Here is a 22,186-nt window from a genome sequence, read left to right as displayed (position 1 = left end):
TTTAATATCTCTAGCAGCTATCCCCCACAGGCTTTTCTCAGGGGCAGTAGAGTTCATTTCTGCATGTGCCAGTTACACAGCCAGTGATAGCCGAGTGAAACAAAGAGGGGAAAAGGGATCCTTCTCTATGTAGCTATCACACTTTGATAAATTTTCTTCTTGTATGACTTACACTGACAAAACAACAGAAATCCAGGTCTTTCCAAATAAGCAATGCAAAAAGCTTGACTCAAGGAACTCTGAATCTGCCTTTAGTTTCCCACAGAAAAACAGCAGCTATATACTTCCGGTCTGCGTGCCTTGTTTTAGATGATAGAAAGTATTTTCACAGATCACTTAGTGGGATGAAAAGTTAGGATTTGATGTTGCAAGATGCCAAATCTCTTTTTTCCACTAAAGCAAAAAACATCTGATGGTCAAAACCTCATAGCTTTAGTTGCTGTTAAACTGGATTTGATTTTGTTTTATTGCAATCTTCATCAGCCTTACTATTTTTGAGTCCTCCTCCTATTTTGAGCATGGCTGCTAGCAAGTGTGGATTTACAGATTTCAGAAATACAGAGCAGTTCTGGCAACTATAGTATATCATGTTGTTACAACAGTTGGTGGTCTTGAAAAAGAGGAAGCTTGCAAGAAACATGCACTACACTCGCAAGAAACCTGGAAGAAAATATTTGGTGAGTTGTCTACACATGTTGCTAGAATCAATGGTTGTTCAAAAGATTGTAGTAATCTAGGGATTCTGTATAATAATTCATGTCCTACAAAATTTAAATTACAACAGCCTCCTCATTGCTGATTCTCTATTTCAAATAGCTTCAAGTCAGAGACTGGGCTAAGTTTGTGTTTGAATACACTACAGCCAATTTCCTGAGCAAAAGACACCTTCTATATTAAGATTTTTGTTACTTCTGAAAGTGCCAGTTAAAACCCAATCACATCTGTTCGGGGTTTTTTTTGTTTGTTTGGGTATTTTGGGGTTTTTTTAAGGAATATTCCAAACCAGATTTATGAACACTGGTGAGAAAAGCTGGCATCTTCTGCTTTTATTCTTATAGTACCTCCACATTGTATGCCACTCTGAAAAAATGCTCTTTATTCTGGCTATCAAGGCTTCAAATAGACAGTGTTTACAAAGGTTCTCATGTTGTACCTTTCCTAATGTAATTGAGCTCTTTACTGCAAGGAATTAATGAACGGGAAGACAACCCGGAGTATGGGAGTGCATAAGAAAAGAGACTGTCAAGACATAAGTAGTATCACATCATCTCTATCTGGAATCTAACACCTAAACAACCCCCCTCAGTTCTCACTTTCTAATCAGAATTTGTAGCAGTAGCTGTTAGAAATAGCATTTTATTTATAAACAGATAAGATTTGAGATAGCTACCAACGTGCAAACAGTGTTTCAAAGCCACTTCATAATCCCTTCTCAGAATCAAATTGCACTTTAAAACAGTACTTTAAAAAGTATGAACTGTCTTCAGCCATCAGATGACCTGACACTTCAAAGAAATATTTAAAAAAAACATCATAAAGGTGATTGATTGATTCTATAGAAGTTTAGCGATCAGCTTTCCACCATCACACACAATCTTCAATTTGAAGATGGAAAAGGTGATACAGCTTCCCTTACAGTTCTCAGTAAGGGAAGCACTGTAGAACCTTCAAGGCCCCAACCAAACACAGGAACTCCTGCAGAAGTAGAGTACCTAATTATGAACTACAGCATCCTGCTCTAAAAGGCTAATTTCCCAAGCTATATGAGGTATTTTCTAAGGGTCACCATCTCTGAGATTACTAAATCTCAGAAGCAATCAGAGTACCGGTAACTTCCTTTGCAACAGATTTATAGATATTAGCCACAGAAATATTTGACATCAAATAGAGGAAAATTCTGAATCCCTTCCTAGGCCTGTACTGGCCATTGATAAAGATTAGCCCCATGCAAACTAAATACATTAATAAACTAGCACATTTAATGAGGACAACAGAAAGTAAGTCAGATACTGAGAAGTCATGTAGTATTGTAATTAAGTGTAGTGTTGTAATTAAGTGTTGTGACTCAAAATACTTTCTGGGATTTTAGAGCTTTTCTCCCCCAAATAGATATGTGAATTAGACATATTCATTTAAGTGTTTGTATGGCATTAAATAATTAGAGAACTCCAGAACTAGTGCTCTAGTAATAGTAATAGTAAGGCTAAGAAGAAAACTTCTAAAGTTTTAGAGTCAGGAACACTGAATGCTGAGTTAGTGGAGATTAGAAAATTACCTAAACTGATGTAACGAGAGCAGCTTTTTTCATCAGATAATAAGCAGACAAAATTATGCCTCTCAGAAGAAAAGGCTAAAACAACACTCCAGTCTTCAAAGAACACTACTGAGTGTCTGAACACACTGCAGTCACAGGGGAACTCCTTTAAAGCTTCGCTGGCTGACACTGGGGCTTGTGGGCATGATGAGACGAGTTGTCTGCATGAGTATTTTGTTTTAAAGTCTTGTCCACACCACCATGTCAGGTTCAAGAGAAAGCTATAGCCTAAGAAGTACAGATGTGGGTGACAAATTTGTTTCAGACTGTGAGTTAATAACAACTAGATTAGCCAGTGGGCTAAATGAGAGTGATGATACACACAGCATGAAGGGAGCCTGTCTCATGACCTCTCACTGAATTCCCAGTGATAGCTATGAACTGTTCTAGTATTTCTGAAGTGATTAAAGGTGACCAGTTTTTAAAGGGGATTTTAAATTAGCTTTTATACACAATTCATTTTTACTTCTTTTTAAAAATCTTTACTCCATAATAAATACTTTGAACTGAGAACTCTTGCCTCATTCACAATGAGTTGCACACCTTGGGGTGTTGTTCTTCAAAAACTTGACTTCAGGTCACAGCCCACATTGTTGCAACACTGCAGACCGTTTGAAATCTGTGGCATTGTCTGGTCTGTTCTAGCTATATGGGAAGAGTAAGACACAGTTGCAGCTTCTAGTGTTTCTGCACAGGGTAAACACACACAAGAAAAAGGGACAAAAAATACTATGAGAGGAGATTACTCCAGGATTGAGAAAAGCACAAGTTTGCAGTGTCTCTTACAAGACTGGAGTTTGTCCTGTTTTCTCTACGTCAGTATCTGCAGGCCTAATTCCAAATAAAGACAAGGCCTTTGTGTCTTTGCAGATGACAACATGTAAATAAAATCACAGTTTACACTGCCTTACTTACTTTTTTATGATAACTATATACAGTTTCCACTGCAAGAAGAAATACTTGTCTTTCTGCTAGCCTTCTGAGTGCTACTTGGTATGCCCAGTTCTTCAGCAAATAGAAAATTAGTGCCACATGTAGTGGCCAGACTATTCCTAGAATTGCTAGGGGAGGGGAGATAAATGATCCAGTAGGAAAAGTTTACAGCTCTACTCTGTACTTTGGGAGACCTCTGTAAATTCTTAGCAAATGGGTGGCACTGCTCCCAACTGCGGTTGAGGCACTTCCTATCAGGGGTTTAAACATAACCAAGGGGATATGCTCACCTCTCAGGAGAATGTTAACAGCAGTTTTGTAATTGCAATAGACTATTGTTACCAAAAAGCATGTTGGAATGACACAGACTATATAAATTCTGTCTCAGAGGCCTATATGAGCTGCTTGACATCTCCCAGAGTGTCTTAAAGCTCTGGAGACTCTGGAAGATGTTTTGGAAGATGTTAAAACTCATCAACCACACTCATGACTGAATGGATATTCCCCAACTTCCATCATAGTTATAAAGTGTCCCATACATTACTTATTCCTCTCTGACTCTTCACAAAGGTACCTTATGCATGCCAACCTCTGTGCAGTTTGCTAATCACTTTACCACAAAAAGGGTGAGCTAGGGTGCACTGTTTTACCATATCACTACTTACTGTGGTCAACACTATTGACCACATCTATAGCTGAGCTAGAATCTGGAACTTGTATAGCAGAAGCAATTCATTTGCTGCAAGAAGTTGGATTTCAACAGACTAAGTAATGTTCAGAGTGCTTATGTACACAGTCCAAGGGCAGCTCCTGCTCTGCTTCACAGCTTCCTTTGCAATATCCAGGAGCATCTCTGGACTATCAAGAGTTTAAGTCTAGACTGAATGGGAATAATGTGCATGTACCAAAACATATAATTCTGTTGCATTAATTCTGCAAGTTTCTTCAAAATTAAAAACTCTGGTAATGGTTAAATGGGGAAAAGGTCTGTGGATATTTTCCCAGGTCACATAAATTCTTTGACGTTCAGGGGTAAATTCCTTGCTCTATTAAAATATGTGTAAGTTCTACTGCTTAATTAAGTGAGATGATGATTCCAGCAAAGATATTACCTTGCATGCTTAGGACTTGGATAAAATTTTGCAAAGTTGGGCTAAGTCCTTAAGAAATCTGGGCCAAATCATAGCTTATGTAGAAATTATGGAAGACTGAGGTATAAGGTCTGCTTTTTTTTTCGTATATACAACTAGTAGCTAATATTACATATTCTCCCACATGTTCAAACAGTCCTATAACCATTTGAGAGATATGCAGAAGTCTTACAATAGTATAATTTGCATACAGTAAATAAATCATGCCCATGTAAGGAAGTTATAACTATGCCAAACATTTCAAGAATGGGAATGCATAAGAAAAGAGACTGTCAAGATATAAGTAGTATCACATCATCTCTATCTGGAATCTAACACCTAAAGTCAAGAACTCAAGAGAATGGATTCTCAGCTGTGTATGTTACTGGAGCTAGAGAAGTTAAAAGAATTAGCTTAGAATATCCAGAATGAGCAGAAGAGAACCAACAGTTTTACTCACGTGTTAATTCAGTGCTGTATCCAAGACCACTGGTTAAAACCCATAATAGCATTAAACTGGGAAGCTAACTCTGAGACCACCTCTTAACACATCTGAGTGCATTAACAGTAAGACAATCAACACTCAGTTGCATAATGACTGTGTTCATGTCAAGTCACATAAAATAAAAGCACATAGAAACAGTGCTCTCAAAGGGCTCAAAAAGAGCCTTCCACAGACTAAGCCTAAAAATATGACTTAGTAATTTCCAGGCACTATTAAAGAATGAAGAAATGTTTATTTTTAAATAGTCTCAGTTCCTTCTTTTCTAAATTAAGGACTTATTCCATGCCAACCTCAGAAGAAAGTACTACACATTAGCTAGTATCTAACCCATCCTTTGAGAAATATGTAGTCCTGAATAAACTTGCATAGAGCATCAACAGATATAAGTAATACCATTACTTGTAGAGAAAACAGAACATTCACAAATAGGGTTATCAAACTACCAGCAGATAAACTGATATTACTATAAATTGATATTACTATTACTGCTAAACAATACTTTGTTACTTAATAACAGTAATTTTTGGTAGCAAAAAGATAGGTCTATTCACTGTTGATAATGTCAAACCATTATGTGCTGTATCTGTATTTCTTATAGACTACAATGGAAGTTTTGCAAGTGCAGCAGCTTTATAAGTCCAGGTACTTCTGAATGTCATTTTGCTAGTATGTGAACCACACAGCCTGTAAAAAAGACTACCCTAATGGGATTTTCATATGTAGTGGAATGCATGCATCTAAAATCTGACCCAGCATGCACTATGTCATGGAAGATATGAGCTTGCTCAGCCTTTCAGGTTACAAGACGTAACAGGAGAAATTCACTGCCACATTACAGGGGTGAAAAAAACCCAGTTTTTCTACCTTGGGTGGGAATTCCTAAGTAGGGTTTCTTACACCTTCCTCTGAAAGTGTCAGGACTGGCCACAATCTGATTGGACTTGACAGGTTAGTGATGTGATCTATATGACAATTGCTACTTTCCTACAAAAAGTCTGTGTAAGTATTTGTGCTCCTAGGAAAATGCAAATAGGAAGTACTTTCTATTTCTTATATCAAATAAAAGTATCTTTGTCTGCTTCTGGAATACTAAGAAGTCTGCACTCAGTGTGGCTGTAGGATGCTAGCTGGGAATAAAAAAAGGGAAAAGAAAAGAAGCCTGGAGATTTTCACAAAGCTCTGGAGCATTCCATGCATATGGAAAAGTTTGGAGTAGCATTAGCAGTAGTGCCAAATTACTTCTTCTCACTGTAAAGGCTATCTTTTGACTGTGGCAACTGCAAGTAAATACATTTCTAAGATGTCAGCTGCCATCTCTTTAATTTTGCAGGCCAGGGGGACAGTGCTACCTTGTTTCCCATGTATTGCCATGCTTGAAATTCAGACTACAGAGAGCAGAAGGGGAAACAGTGCAGCAGAAAGAAATAAAACTCCTTTGATTCTGGGTGGGGTGGGAGAGCCACATACTGGATATGGAGGGAAGAAGCACAGTTCTTCATTCTGCAGTACTACCAGCTGCATGGTTAATTCCCTGGAGTGCTCCTGCAGTGTCCATACATTCAGATGTATTGAAAGCAAGCTGTAACTTAAGAGTATTTAACATATTTTCTGCAGGCTCAAAGTTGATTGTAGCCAATTATCAACATTTTAAATATACTTCAATTTATGTTTGCATGTACTTTTAAGTTATTTTGTTCTCAGTTAAAAAAACCAATCATTTTATCATAATGACTACTCCTTTCCTTAGGACTCTTTTTTTTTTTTTTTTTTTTGCCTCAGCTTGTCCCAGAGTTGAATCTTTCCTAAACAACCCTTTCCAAATGAATGTCATCATTGTTTATCATCATTGTCTTTTTCTTCTTCCTACTTTTCTTCTCTTTTTTTTTTTTTTTTTTAAATGATATTGGCAGCTTTAGATGTTATCACAGAACAACCAAGCCTGGGACACTGTGGACAGGTGCTGGGCAAGATTCTTTACATAGCTCTTCTCTGACAAGGCACCTCAACCCTTGGCCTCTGGCACCTGTTGTTCTTTGGGCCCTGGATTTACTAGGGAGTTCCCTCCCTGCTCCCTGCATGTCCACACTCCCTCTTGTTCTACTCCTGGGTCTTTATGCAGCTCCTGCAATTCCAATCCTGGACTGAAGAGACCCTGAGCAGAATCTAAACTATGCACATTGAGCATATTGGGTTGTTTGTGGGTTAGGTTTTGGCTTGGGTTTTGTTTGGTTGGGGTTTTTTTTGTTTTTTTAGTTTTATTTGCTCTTTTCCTAATGTTCTCTTAGACACAAGCCAAGGTCAGGCCTGGGTTGCAACTCTACTCCTTCCCACTTTGTGGGTGATGGAGACAGCTGAATGGCAGCAGCCAGGAGGGAGTCTTTACACTTCCTGCTTCCCTCCACAGTGGTGTACACCATTGCATGATTCAATATGAACTGCAGAAATTCAATGCAAAGGCCATGGTGTCTCACTCATACACCATCTCTGAGCTTAGCTGCTTGCACCCATTATTAAAGTTGTGTGAAAATAGTAAACACAAGCTTCTCACTACTATAATCAGCATAACTGCTTTGGACTTTTGCACTGGCATAGGATATCTGTGATATTATTTCTTAAAAAATACTTGTGCTCCTTTTGCATTCACTTTTTTTTTTTTTTTTTTTTTTTAAATAAGAATAACAACACTTGTTTGCTAGTGTGGAATGGAACAAAAATTTTCTTAAGTGAAGTCCATTGCAGATACAAATACACAAATCCAAAGACCATGTTATCTGTTGTGCTCCCCAGCTGATCAGTGTCCTGGACATAACAATCTCTCTTTCACATTCCATGTAAAGAAGTCCTCATGTAATGCCATCTATTCTTGCACTGGCAGGTTTCCTTCCTACCATAACATGTGGCAATTAACATTTATCTTGGTGTTGAACATTTGACAAACAATCAAAGGGGTCCCCAGACTGTTAGAGCCAGGAGCTCTGGAGGCCCTTTCTATAACCACTTGAAAGCTATTTGCTTTTAGGTTTTGAGCCATGCAAATCTGTGAACCATGATTCTCTTTGTACTTCAGATCTTAAACTGATGTTGATCCCGTATTTTGCAACTAGACAGCTAAAAGGAGAACCAGACTGCAGCATCCAGTAGTGAAGGTTACTGTGTTATCCTCAGGATCCTCCCTCCTGCAAGATTTGGAAAGCAACTGTGTCGAGGTGATACACCTTGTACACAAGTACCGCAACCAGCTCTCAGAAACACATTGCCTGTACAGAGCTTTACTGACAACAGCAAGTGCAGTGTAGGGCCTTCCCTACTGATAGTCACATTTGGAAATACACTTAGTGATATTATTTTTAACTCTTCCTGAAAGCTACAGAAATACTGATTTCCTATGGGAGCTGAAGGAAGCTGACCTCCCAAGAGGTTTGTGCTGTGGATGCATGAACTGTATCTACTCAGATAGTTGTACTCAGATACTCAGATGTGGGGGGATTTCTTAAAATGTTTTGCTTCAGTTTAAACTCATATTATTGCTCTCCCTTAGTATTACTTTGAAATTAAAATATAGAAGGCATGTTTCCATTGCTAAAAGGAAGCCTATGCTCACTGTCTTTTCACAGACAAGATAAAATCTTCTCCTCCCTTCATGAAAGCTCTGATACTTAAAGCAGTCCTGTCTGTAGAATGCTTATATGATTTTCCCAAAATAATTTTTCTCCCTGTCTCAGTCCTTTGTGCAGAGTCTGTTTTCTTTACTTCATTTTCAGATCTAATTTTCCCTGAGTTTCTATTGCATTATGTTCTCTCTGCCCTCTCTCCCAGTCTCCAAGAGAAATGCAAACTTAATTAAAGACACATGGAATTTTTAGGCTATGTTAGTTAGAGACGGTTAGAAATTGAAAAGGAAATAGGTTTGCATGAAGCCATGGGAGGTTGTTTCCAGGCTTCTTTTTTGGAAGAGATGCCACAAGTTTACTCCCAGCTCACATGAAGGAGATGCAAGGATTATATCTCACAGAGAGTGTCATAAAGCATGTAAATAAGGTGCATGGGAGTACACTAATAGGTATCTTTAATGTATGCACAATTTTTCACTTACAGCTCATGTTTTGAGTGTGAAAAGCACACGTGGCAGTTAGAGGTTTGTCCAGCAAGGCAGTCTCTGTCACGTGACTAGATGCAAGCCCACTCTATGACCTGACCAGCAGCTGTGCCTCTCAGATCACTGTGTCTGCGGTTGTCCATAGGGTCAGGGCACGATGATGCAGCATGTGTTCTGTTTTCCCTCACATTATTGCTAATCTGGAAATAGGAACAGTGCTGTGTCTGTACAACATGTAGCTTAGTTGTAACAGAGACGAGTCAATTCTAGCAGAAGAAAAGCTCAGTCACACAGAAAAGAGGAAGTAACAGCAACAGCAGATAACAAGTTAGTTTTCGTACCACACATCATCACCCTGAAGTTTCTCATTAACCTGACACCAATTTTGGTCCTTCTTTCTCGATTTGAGGTGTTAGAGAAGAATCACTGTACAGAAACAACACAAAGACACACAGAGTCAGGCCACGTGTGTCATCTAGCACACTACCACAGCTCTGACAGTGGTCAAGAGTAGATGTCTATGAAAGAGTACAAAAGCAAGGCAAGAATAAAATAACAATTCCCAAAGTACACATGTCCAGTTGAAAACTCTAAAGCTGAGGATCTTCTTGAGCCAGAAATAGTGTCTCTGTGTTTCATAGACACTGATGGGATTATCTACTGTGAATTTGTTCAAAAAGCTTTTGAACATTTTTTACTTTTGAACTTTGTTCCACATAAATTTTGGAATCAATAACATCTTTTTATGGTGATATAGTGAAAATGTATCTCTACTGAAGTCATAAGCACTTAACATTCAGAACCCCTTATTTTGTCATTTACAGCTATGGATAGCACATAGTTATTTATTTTAATCTCCAACTAAAGTCTGAGCAGTTTAAGTGTGTATTGCAAGGGAGAGCCTTTTACCTCTTTGCAAACTTATTTTTGGACTCCTTGATCATGTACAGGGATGGAAGGTGAAAAGCAGAACCAAATTAGGCATTAGGGTTTAAGCCTTTTGAGCAGTAAAATGCAGCTTTCAAACAACAGCCAAAGCAATGTCTTCTCACAGAATAAAGTACAAAATTTCTGCAGTTAGACAGAAACAACTTCATCAAAGTTGCAACATTTCCTATTTCAGACAGCTCTGAAAGCTAATGGTGTAATTTAGTAGCACTCCTAGTAAGTCTTTCACTGATGGCACATTAGCTGAATCACTATGACTCAACTTTAACACTACAATCCTAATTTGAGAGACTTGTGACTTGAAATTTAGGACTCCTTCTCATTACAACTTGGACATGGTATCTTTATTTTGGCAGCAGTGGTAGAGGAAAGGAAGGCATGAAGGCACACAAGAAGTTGTTTAGAATCTGCAGAGAGAAATGTTGATGCTTTTGCCTATGACATAAATAATATACTCTCATATATATCACCACATTATACCACCCTAAAGGAACTCAAATTAAATTATTGTTCAGACAGCAGAGTCAGTTTCAGAAGTTTGAAACACAGTGCAATCAAATCTCTTTTGCTAACAGAACACAGGATACTTCATTTAGGCAGTTTGAAAAGAAAAATAGAATCTTTTACCTCCATCTTGACCTTAACAGAGTCTCCCAGGACAACAAGCACCCTATCTCTTTCACAGGTGTTCTTGCCTGAGATGTTCTTCTAGAAAATTCCCAACTCTTTCACAATGAGTAAGGGAAAAGAGCCTACAAATTATTTTCTTTCATAAAAAGCCCACCTCCATAAGAGGGCTTTTCTAATGGCATTTCAATTTATATGAATCCGGCTTCATTTTCCTTGACTGTTTCTAAAAAGCCATATTTATCCTCATGCTAACAAAAAGTCCTACACATTGTCTATAATGCAGCCAATAAAAGTACCACTTACAAAGTATCCTGTAAACAGTGGCTCACTAGAAATGTGAACTACTTTGCAGCCTTCTACTTTGTCAGACTTGCCCTGGCTCGTCTGGCTCTACACTCCTTTGGCCTGTAGGTCACTGCTTCTCTGTGTGCCTGGATGACATGCAGCTACCGCTACTTACGGAAGTCAGAAGCCTCAAAAATCTGCAACAGATAAATACAAGCGAATCTATCACCTAGTAGTTAGAATCTGTTGATCCTCTACTTTCTTGGGCCTTTTTCAAAAGGTCCTCCCTGTCTTAAATGTATATCAAAAGCTCTCGTTAAGCCTTTGAATAAGGATTTCCAGAATGCGGAGTCTAAATATTGGTGAATTTAATTCTGTTGAGAAAGACTGTTCTGGCAGAATTTCAACCAGACCTGGTAGTAAGCCCCACTAATCTCGCAAGCATTCTTATGAGTCTTCCTGATAAACCTGAAAACAGATTGGCATTGGCAGAATATGGATACACGTTTGGATTTGAGGTAAGTGCACTATTACATACTGAAAAAAAGAATTGAAAAAAATAGCTACACTTCTGTTGTTAACATTCTACAATGCTTCTTGCTGCTAGCATAGTATTTGTGTTTCATTCCTTTATTCTGACTAAAGCATTACAGCAGTTACCTTTCTGAACAAATTCTAAGAGTTCATGTACCCCCAACTATTTTGTCCCTTGCTGTGCTGAGGATGCTTCCCAAGCTACTACGGCTGCCTCTCTTCTCCCATATTTGGAAGTTGGCCTGCAGTACGGAGATCCCTTGTGGGTTTCTGTTTAAATTCCAGAGTCAGTGTTGCACATTACCATTTCCTTCAGCTGATGTAAATCAAATACTGTATGAGTGAAAAATGTGAGGATAGGCTTGGCTAACTGCTTTGCAAGGAAAACTGTAATGAATGCAGAAAGTTTGTCTCAGGAGAAAATGTTTCACAAGCGCAGCATGCTTTGCGCAGTGTGGGATTGCTGAGGCTATTGACCCTCATTTGGCAGCAGTTTGCATGCACTTTACCACTGTGTACCACATTTAATTGGCAATGCTGACACAGTATGCAACAGTAAAGAATGACACGCTCGCATGGAAAATACTGTTGCTTGGCATCGGGGGGCATTTTTCTATACACAGAGCCCAAAACCTAAACGTCACTTTCATTTCACCCCTGAAATTTTAGGGCATCTGCAGCAAATTTAGGAGCCCTTAATTTTTGCTTCTCACCTTGCAGCAGCTCCAAGACAGCAGAACCCAAACATCTGCTAGTTTTAAAAAATGTTAAAATTTTTATTAATCAAGTGTTACTTTTTGTCAGTGGACTGAATACATAATATCATATGGAACATAATACCTTAAATAGGAATTATTTTAAAATATTTTAAGAGAACTAATAGCCAAGCTCCTTTAGGACAGGATTTAAGAACCTCTCATTCCTATCTCTGAATATTCACATGGGTAATCTCACCTGTGTAACTGGGCAAAAATCCAGTCCACTAACACTTGAACTCTACAGGAAAGTAAGGCAAAGCACAGGGATCTTCTCTGTGTGTAAGAGATTCACAATTTAATTCTTAATAGCTATGAATCTAACTATAGAGGAGACTAAGGAAAAGATTATCATGTTTTCAGTACACTTTAAAAATATTCTAAAACAAATCTTATGGACATAACATCTCACGAGGACATTTTTTTCTAGCGCAGAAGTGTTGCATGGATCAATGTAATTCTGGATTCTTCCCTTTGCAACAGGATAAAACTCTCACTATGGTCCTAATGATCTTTAAACCTATGAGTGGCACAGTGTTGAACACACACTGTCCTTTCTGTGACACCACTGCATTTTTATGAAGAACAAAATGTATACATTCACAGAGCAATCGTACAATGAGTCCTACAGAATTTTCTGCAAGTACAAGGTCCAATTATGTGAAGATAACTGTAGGTTCAGGATCTCAGGGCAGGAAGAAGGAAGTATTTTTGTATTAGGTTAATTTTCTTTCTTTATTGTAATTACTCGAAGCTCCTCTGAGGTCTGGGACACTAGAATAGTTTTAGTCGAGATGAATTAATGAATGCGGCACAGATAAGAAACTCAGAAGTATGTCAATGTGATTTATTCTGTAGATTGAGATCTCCACTGTATACGGAAGGAGTTTATACATATATACAGAAATTTGGTGCTATCTAGCAATTTCTTTTTTAAGTATTGCCTAATCTGGCCATTTAGTACTTGCTGATGGCAGTAAACTCCTATATCTACTAATACAAAGCTACAAATCTTTAGTATGTATGCTAACTATTTAAGCCATAATCTATGAAAGAGTTAAAGATCTTTACGATTACCCAGTAAAAAAGCAATTACATACATGCATATATTCAAAGAGGTCATTATTACTAAATATAGTATTATTTAATTTTAGACAGTGGCTTTTCCAGAAGTCTTGTCCAGTTCAAAGACTTTGGCTTTGTGGTGAATTGGAATGTACACAAAATTGCAGAAACCCCTGAGCCTGTTCATTCTGCAGTAGGGATATAAATAATTTACGAGACTCCAAACCAGCAAAATACTCAAAATTTCAGACTAATCTTATACTTACCAATGTACACATGCTTTAATACTTTGGTAAATCAAATCCAATATGAGGAACTACTAGGAAAGGAGTTGATACATACAAGCACCTAATACTACAGGGGGCGGGGGGAAAGCCTGCAGAGCTGCAACAGGCACTGAGAAACATGTAGCCAAAAAAATGCTAGTATTGCATATGTCATCTTATAGGCTGATTTGGATACTGGGGTCCTTGAAATTGAACTGAACATAATTATATCCAAAAATACTTAATCAAGAACTGACTGAGTATCAAGATGTGTTCTTGCAAGGCAGATAAAGAAATTTGAGAACTTACTGTAGGCATCTCAACTGAGGTACCTGTCCATTTCCGTGCAAAGTAAAACAGGGAAGCTTAAACTGATCAACAAGAGTGGTTTAAACCAACTTTTCACTTTTTAAGGAAATGCACAAAGGGCATACAAGAAGTCAGCTACCACATCTCAGCCGGAAGATACAGCAGCTCTGTAAACTGCTTTAAGACAAGAGTCTTACTGCTCCCAAAAAGCATGTACTTGGAAAAGAATCATGGTGCAGCAAAGGCCATTTAAAGCTGAATTACAGCATTCAAATGAGGTTTAGTATTCTTACAACACATTTAACATCCTCAGTTTATTTGCTTCAATTTCCCTGTGTCCATGTGTAGACATGACCATAAATATTAACCAAAATCACTAGTGGTAAAATGAATGTTTAGACTGCTAAAATGGTCACCTACTGTGAATAAAGCACTTAGATTGTTTACCAGATAGTCAATTATATTGACAAGCTTTGAGCCAGCATGCCTATACTCAGAACACAAGTATACACCTCTCATTGACTAAAAATGGTTTTTAAAAGAATACTGCCATAACAAATGTGATACTTGGTGGGATATATAAGAACAGTTTTTTCAGTTCTTTTTTCTTGTAGTGGTACTCATCTATCCAATCACAGAGTCAAGCTCCTGAAAACTACCTCTTGCTTTTTGAAAAACCAAAGTCTATCGTAGGTTCACAGTAATGTTGTCACAAGGGTAGAAAGACTTCTTGTTTGCATCTAGTGTGAATAGACTGTGTAATTTTAACTACACATTAACTATCACACATGCTTTCCACATACGTGATAATATATTCTCATCTGGAATTTTTCAGAAGAAAGGTAGGAAAATCTGTTTTTTTGAACCTCATTCCTAATTAGCAATTTCTAGAATAAGCATTAATATATATACGCACATATGTATTTAATATGCTCACCCTTCTTTTCTACATGTTGTATGTTCTTAAAAACATTCCTTGAATTGTGTTGTTACAATTGTTGTGATAGTTCACAATAAACCACTTAAGAATGCAGTGTAGTTAATAAAATGTTTTGGGATCAGAGCGCAGTAACTAAGAAGATATAAAAATAAACTACATTTGCACTCTTTGTTTCCCAGTAGATGCTACACAGCTGTATAGAGCTTCTAGCAAGAAACTCCTTAAAGGAGATGGTGAATTGGTAGCAGCATTCTCTGCAATTCTAAGCCCCACTGTTTTAACAACCTACAGAAGGGCAGTTAGGAACCAAGCAGCCTTGTGTGATGAAATAAAGTTCATTTTTCAAGAGATAGCTGACAATTGTGATTTAAATTTTCCCATCCTAATAGGCTGCTCCCATCTAGCTCAGATAGTGACTGATGATGAGTCAATGGAGAAAAATGCTTAAATGTTGGTCTCGTTGCAGTTCCTAGAACACAGACAGCCAAGACCCAGAACTAAAGAGAACCTAACCTAGTTTCATGGCAGAAGTCATATCTATAACGTCAAGGCACACTGACAGACTATTACGTTGAAGTTAGACTGTCATACCTCCTTAGTAATCTGCTCTTTCTTTCCCCCAAGTTGTATTTTCTTAGGTGTGAAATGTATTCTTTCTGTGCTGGTCACCTACATGCTAGAGCTGTCAATAAAGTAATACCGTTCTACAAAAAACCCATTTAATTTAAAATATATGTTTAAGGCAGACATTACCACAGAGGAAAAAAAATTTTTTTTTTTAAACTTCAATCATCCATTGCTTACTCCTTACATTACCCAAAGTTAATGGCTTGATAAGAAGTGCAGAATGCATTGACCTTACAGTCTATGTCCACTGATCAACAGTAGTCTCCAATCCTCATAAAAGAGACCCTACTCCTTAAATTTCAACATATGCTTAAATTTTCATAAGATCAAGACAGTAATGAAATTCAGTTTATGGAATATATGGATACAGCATTTCTGTAAACTTTCTCAGGCAGCTATTCAGGTGTTACTCAGAAAAGTTAGAAGTTGGTGCAGTCAAGGAACAACAGACTATTCCAGGGAAAAGTGCTTAATCACAGCCAAGTGCATTTGCCTAGAAAACCTAATCCTTCTCTGCCTAAAACTGAAATAACTAATGTAAAATGTAGGTTAGTGCTTATAGCTAACTAGACAGATGCACTTCAGTGAAGTATTAATATTAGCAAAACACCTTATAATTACAGAAAACTGCAAGTTCATGAAGCTTTTTGAAAACAGTTCTGTTCTGCTGCTCCTGCCACTTGCAGTTGCAGTGCCATGCACCCTAACCGCAGGATACAGAACTCTTCGAAAGATACTGTGGAAGAGGCTGCACTGCAGCTACGTTGTTTGTAAGTGCACAGTGTTCTCTTTTTCTACCAAAGCCTATCACGTCTGTATTCATATATCTCACTTCAGTAGAAGTAGAAAGAAGATTTCTTTGCTTCATTAAAAGACTTCATTATGTGTGAGAAAAGGAGAATTTGTTATCTGATTATCTGGGACAGAGACACATTACGGCCTTGAAGTCAATGGAGATTTTTGTAAGCAGAAGAGTCTGCTGACATCCCTGTTCTCTGCAGAAATGGGTTTAACTGGACTCACCTGAGTTCTTATGAAATAGTAAAAGACATTGAAAGAGTGTCTTAAAAGCTCATCCTTTCATTCTAACCACTTTAACTTATTTGAGATGCTAATCACCACTGTCATGCTAATAATAGATACTGCTTCTTAACAGTACTAAGATTTTGAGTGTGTGGAAAGTAAATTCAGCATCTTTTTTTCTCAGTGGGTAATCCATTGTTGCATATGGAATACCATACTGGAAGAGGACAAAAGAATTCATACATTTCCACCTTGGGTTCAATAAACGGAAAATATTGTGATCAAATCCATTTTTACTTTCTAACAATCTGTTAGAATCTGGAGAGTTAATGAAACTGTATAAACTGGAGAAGCAGTAGCAGCATAATTAATGTATAATTACAGACTGAATAGTGCAAAGGGCAAAATAAACTGATTTTTAAAAAAAAGTACCTGCTGCAAAGCTGTTATTCACATGACATCAATGCGACAGATCTGAATACTGCAAAGGAAAAGAGAAAACACTGTAAAAGTGCTACTTAAAAAGAAAAAACAAACAAAAAAGCAGTGCTACATGTATTGCTGTAAATTGTGTGGACTTTTTCTGGATGTGGCTTCAAAAATTAGATAGCCACAGCAGGCAGAAAATTTCAGTGATGGGCCTACAGTACAGTCACGTAGTACTGACAATAAAAATTGATTTTTGCATGGGCAAAAATTACACCAATATAACCCCAATAGTGAAACAAACTCTTAATACCAACACACCCCCAAATACAAATGCAAACACACATATTTTGGTCCTGTAGACAAGTAAAGTTTCAGAAGGGTACCAAAAATGTCCATCTGTTCTGTATTTTATTCTGCTGTAGCAACTATAACTATTAGAGCCAGTTGGACAGCCTTTTATAATGGTCAGATAATACTTTTTTTTCTTTAAAACATATGCATGCACATGCATGTTTCAGCCAGAACTCAGTATACAAGATCCCAGACTTAAAGCAATTATTTTTAATCAGAGAACTTAGCTTATGTGCAAGTCCCACAAATGACTAAACATGTGGTTTATTAGGTTTGCATACTTCTACAAAATGGAATTTAGCAGATTATTAGTTCATAACATGGACTAATTGCTTTTTGTAATTCCCAGATGCTGCATATCTGGAAGTAGTGTGCTCATGTGTACATGTGCTCATTATTACTGATCCATAGTATCCTAAAGAAGCATTGCTGGGAATGCATATACTAGAAATGATAAGTACATGCTATATAACCAATAGTTAACAACATAAAATACTCCTATGGTGCATGGCTGATGTTTTAAGTATGTTTTGAATGCCAGTAACATAATCTGATTATCTGTTACCAACCCTACAGGTATACCTCTTTCCAAACAAAACTGGATTGCACAACATGGAAATTAGTTGTCTGACTTCTACTGTTACAGATTCAATAAATACACACACCTAAACACAATTCCCAGCATACTAAAAGAGAACAGCAAAAGATGAAATTCAGAGCTAAAGGTGTTGCTAAGATTTCTAATCCTGCATAAAACCTGTTTTTCTTAGCTCTTTAGGCCTACAACTTGTAACTATGCCTGTAGCTCCAACAGTGACAACTCTGGTACTGGAAGTTATAAAGACAGATCCTTGTGCACACCAGAAGCCTTACTGATTGAATTGCTCTTTCTATACGTCCCTGTGTCTGCAGGTTGGACCAGCTGTGTTCAAAACTGCACAGAAAGCATACTGTTTGCTTGGAAACATTTAGGAGTGAAAGCTAGTCTGACAGGAATATTGATTTATTGCTTAAAATAGCAGCTCCCGGACAAAGAGAAAAAACCACCTAAAAGCCAGCAATAATTTTCCAAATCCAATTCTGCACTCACGTTATCAAGGAAAGGAAGAAGTACTGACGGCAAGCCTGCAACCCCTCACTCATATGCTTGGTTTTATTACGACGAGTACTCCCCATGTCATAGGAGACACTGCACAGGCAGCGCCGGCGAGCGGGCAACGCAGCCCTCAGTTACGAGCTCACAGCCCGAGTTTTACTGCGCCTGGCAGCGGTACTTGCAGGCCTCAGGACAGCGCTGCCGGAGCGGGCAGCGGGCCGCGGGCGAAGGCAGCTGCCCTGCCGGCCGAGCCGCCGCCGGACTCCAGCATCAGCGCTACGGGAAAGCAGGAACTTATGTCACTCTCTGGCTACGGTTTGCATTCGTTCCCCCAAAACCACGTCGCTCACCTAAATGTATTTGAACGAGCGCCCGTGCCGCTGGTACCACCAGAGATCAGAACGGTAGAAACCGCCAGCCGCGATTCACTCCCGCCCGACCTGGCGCTCCCGGCCGCCCCGCAGGGCCGCCGCCGCCCGGCCCTGACCCCAGGGCTCTCCCGGCGGGGCGCTGCCGGGGCGGCGGCCGCTGTCCCGCCACGTGCCCTCAGCTGCAGCGGGGCGGCCGGCGGGGCGGTCGGCGGGGCCCCCCCTCCCCCCGCAGGCGGGAAGCGGCCCCCGCCGCCTCCCGCCACTTCTCCTCAGGGGGGGCGGAAGCGTCGGGACCGCGCCCAGGGCGGGCCGGGCCGGGCCGGCTGCGGGCGCCCTGCGGGGAGGGAGAGCTGTGGGGAGAGCGGGCGCGCGCGCGCGGAGGGCGGCAACCGCCGCCGGGGGGAAACAGGTGGCGCCGGCGGCGTGCGGGGAGCTCCCCGCGGGAAGCGTCCCGACACGGCGGCCAGGGACGGGGGGCACGGGCCAGGGACGCCCCCTCCTCTCGGCCGCCCCCAGCTACACGCACCGCGCCAGCCGCGGCCCGAGGGACCAAACTTCAGCCGCCGGCGGGGGGGGCGGGGCGCAGGAATCCCGCCACCCGCCCCGCCCCCCCCCCCCGCGCGCCCGCTCCCCGGCCGCTATCCCGGCACCCCGGCTTTAGTCGTCTCCTTATATGGACACCAGAATGTCTGACGTCATCCCAACGCTGGGAAACCAGCGCCCGCGCAACCAAGCATGGCTGGGAAGGCGGGTGGTGCGGGAGAGGCGAGGGGGCGGAGGGGAGGGAGGCTCTGGAATGTTGATGGACGTGGCATTGCGCCACTGGGAGCGGCGGTTCCGGCTTGGCCATTGGACGAGGGCGGCCGAGGGGGCGGGGAGCCGTGGGAGGGGTAGGTTGTGGTGGTTGAAAAGCCACCGCCTGGCTGAGGAGCGGTGCCAGTGTGGGGTGGGCGCTGCCAGGGGGAGGCGAGAGGGCAGCGAGTTCGAGTCCCGCCTCTGCGAGCTTCAACCGGCAGCCACCTCTCCGGGCTGCTGTAGTCTGCTGAGGGGAGGTTTGAGGGGTCGCTTGTTTTCTTTCTCTTCTTCATTTTCCTACTCGCGCGGAGGCCGCGGCTTTCTCTGCGGGGCGCCAGCCCGCAGGGACAGAGTTTGCCAGGAGTTTGTGCGGACTTCGGGCCCCAGCCCCCCTCGCCCCGCCGCCGCCATGCCCGTCTTCCACACGCGCACCATCGAGAGCATCCTGGAGCCGGTGGCCCAGCAGATCTCCCACTTGGTCATCATGCACGAGGAGGGGGAGGTGGACGGCAAGGCCATTCCGGACCTCACCGCCCCCGTGTCGGCCGTGCAGGCCGCTGTCAGCAACCTGGTGCGGGTGAGTAGCGGCGGCCGGCCCGCCTCCTCCGCTCCTCCTCGCGGGAGCAACTTTGGCCGCCGCGGGCAACTCCGGGGTCCCGCGGAGCCCGCCCGCCCCGGCCTGTCGCGCACAGGTGCGCCGGGCACCTCCCTACGTCCCGTCCCGTCCCGCCCGCCCGGCGCCCCGAAACGGAGCGACTTCCCCGGCGGTGCTGCCGGTAGCGGTGGCTGGGGCCGGGAAGGGGTTAAGCTGGTCCTTTCTGGACCTCAGCGGCTCCTGTCTGAAGCCGTCTTCGGCTGTTCCCGCCCCGGCCGGTAAAGGAGCTCGTCCAGCCGTGCTGCAGGGCAGTGAGTTGTCCGATACAGCGGGCTGGTCACCATCTTTCTGGCTGAAGTCTGCCTTTTTCTCCTCCTGAGGGACAGCATCATGGTAAAGTGCTCTGATTGTTGCTGTTTACACCGTTCTCTCCACTCAATGCGGAGCACACCCTGAAATGCCTCACAGATGTCTCTGATATGCTGTATGGTTTTTGCTGTCTTGGAAACTCCGGTTTTAAGTGTATGCACTATAAAAGGCAAAATACTTACTCGGTGTGTTCCTATCCTAAAAAAACAAAACCAAAACCTTCCAGGCATTTGATACTGATTTTTATATTGGTGAAGGCTGGCAGTTCATTACCAGTGCCTGAGTCGAGGAGGGACAGACCTGTGGTTTCTAGGCAGTTTGGAGTTGTAATTTGTTCTGTTTGTTACACAGCCTCGAGTGTGAGCTACTGTTTGTTTGTGGGAAGCTAAAGGTGGCTGGAAATCGGCTTGAATCTCTCATCTTCTTTTAAGTAGCTATACATAGCATGTCTCTTCTCTGTATTTGCAATATGGACATTTCAGTCTGAGAAGTGTGAATGGTTAACACATTTGAAATGTTTTAGTTGTATTGGTACTTTCATACCAACTGCATCAGAAGAATAGCAAACTGTTGCAAGGCAGAAATGTCTTGTTCGATACAGAAAGCACTGCAATGTTGCATAGTTCTGTTTCATTACGACTTACTTGCCTGGTAATACTTACCTTGCAGTTGTGTTAGGTTCATTTACAGATACTCTGAGTTCATTTTTGAACATCAGAGTTACTTGCTCACTTTGAATCCTATAAAGTTCTTAAGTCATTCGTGGCCTTGTGACCAAACTTTGCCTTAAAATAAAGTAGTTGCATAGTTAAAATACTGTGTCACTATTAACTGATGTATTAATGCACTGAAATAATGAGGCTTGTGGGTATAAGAAGCAGGTGTATGATGACTAATGTATGTGATGTGTTTGGCAGATTTCAGCCTGTAGTACTTGCTACTGCTAGAATAACTTGCCACTTTGAGGTTTTGCAGTTTACTACAGTGTAACTACAGCTCTTGGTCCCCATGACTCCATGAATTTTGCAGGATGTGCTGTCTGGAATGCTTAAGCTTCTTGCTGACTTTAGCTGAAACTCTTGTTTTTATGAAGAACAACTGGTCTGCAGCAGTGAACTGATGTAATAGGTATATTGGCTGTAGGGTGTGAAGCCTGAGTGTATGAAATACTTTTCCTTGAAAGGAAGACTTCAGAATAACGCTTTGCCTCTCTAAGCTTAGCCTGTATCACTGGGTTGTGTGGCTATTTCTCCCTCTCCTTCCTCTTGAAAGAAACCTGATCTGATCAAATAGCATTTATTAGAGAAATGCAGAAACAGCATTTCTTTCTGCAGCTTGCTAATGCCAGCTCTTCTTTCATTTTTGAAAGGTTTTGGAAACCTCTGGTTTTCTTTTCTTGCATGCTAGCTAGATAAAAAGGAAGACTGTTGAATTATTTTTCTGTGTTAATTCTCAAATAGCAAATAGAAGTGGTGTAATCTGAGGTGGTACTTAAAACGAAGATGCCCTGATCTGTTAGAATACAGCTTTGACTACATTAGGAAAAACAGAATTAAAGTTCTCTTTCCTATCTGGAGCTGTGTTTTCAGTGCATTGTTCTGAAGGTAAAGGTAATTTATGAAACTGCAGTTTCACAGGAGCAGGAATATTTGTGCAGACAGGTTATCTAATTGTGAGTCTTCTGGTGGCTTCACAGGTGACAGCAGAGATGGAATTATCATTATAACCAAGACAGTAATGGAGCTGCTAGCTCTTTGTGTTGCTTGCTGCCTGCTCAGGGTTCTCTGTGTAGCGTAAATATTGCAGAGTGTACATGACAG

At 41.0% G+C, this 22,186-nt stretch overlaps 1 protein-coding gene and 1 long non-coding RNA gene across 5 annotated transcripts in view; one reads left to right on the top strand and one right to left on the bottom strand.

Annotated features, from left to right (window-relative positions):
* Positions 1–18,806, bottom strand: part of LOC141925869 (uncharacterized) — a 106,685-nt gene extending 87,879 nt beyond the window's left edge. The window contains exons 1-4 of one of the 2 annotated variants that reach the window (XR_012623976.1): positions 18,587–18,806; positions 18,231–18,512; positions 16,793–16,841; positions 8,997–9,178 (exon numbers count right to left, since the gene is read on the bottom strand). This is a non-coding gene — a long non-coding RNA (uncharacterized LOC141925869). Of the gene's footprint in view, positions 1–8,996; positions 9,179–16,792; positions 16,842–18,230; positions 18,513–18,586 lie in introns of those variants that run through there. The other variant, XR_012623975.1, reaches the window with a different exon arrangement.
* A 742-nt stretch (positions 18,807–19,548) lies between these two features.
* The window catches only part of VCL (vinculin), a 66,405-nt gene continuing 63,767 nt past the window's right edge, over positions 19,549–22,186 (top strand). For all 3 annotated transcript variants that reach the window (XM_074830605.1, XM_074830608.1, XM_074830604.1), the window contains exon 1: positions 19,549–19,979. In XM_074830605.1, coding sequence (XP_074686706.1) covers positions 19,812–19,979 — 168 coding nt within the window. In that variant the 5' untranslated portion in view covers positions 19,549–19,811. The remainder of the gene's footprint in view (positions 19,980–22,186) is intronic.

The sequence above is a fragment of the Strix aluco genome, chromosome 7 (genome assembly GCF_031877795.1).
Source record: "Strix aluco isolate bStrAlu1 chromosome 7, bStrAlu1.hap1, whole genome shotgun sequence".
Lineage (NCBI taxonomy): Eukaryota > Metazoa > Chordata > Aves > Strigiformes > Strigidae > Strix > Strix aluco.
The sequence above is the reverse complement of the archived record's forward strand: the minus strand, read 5'-3'. Positions and strand labels throughout refer to the sequence as shown.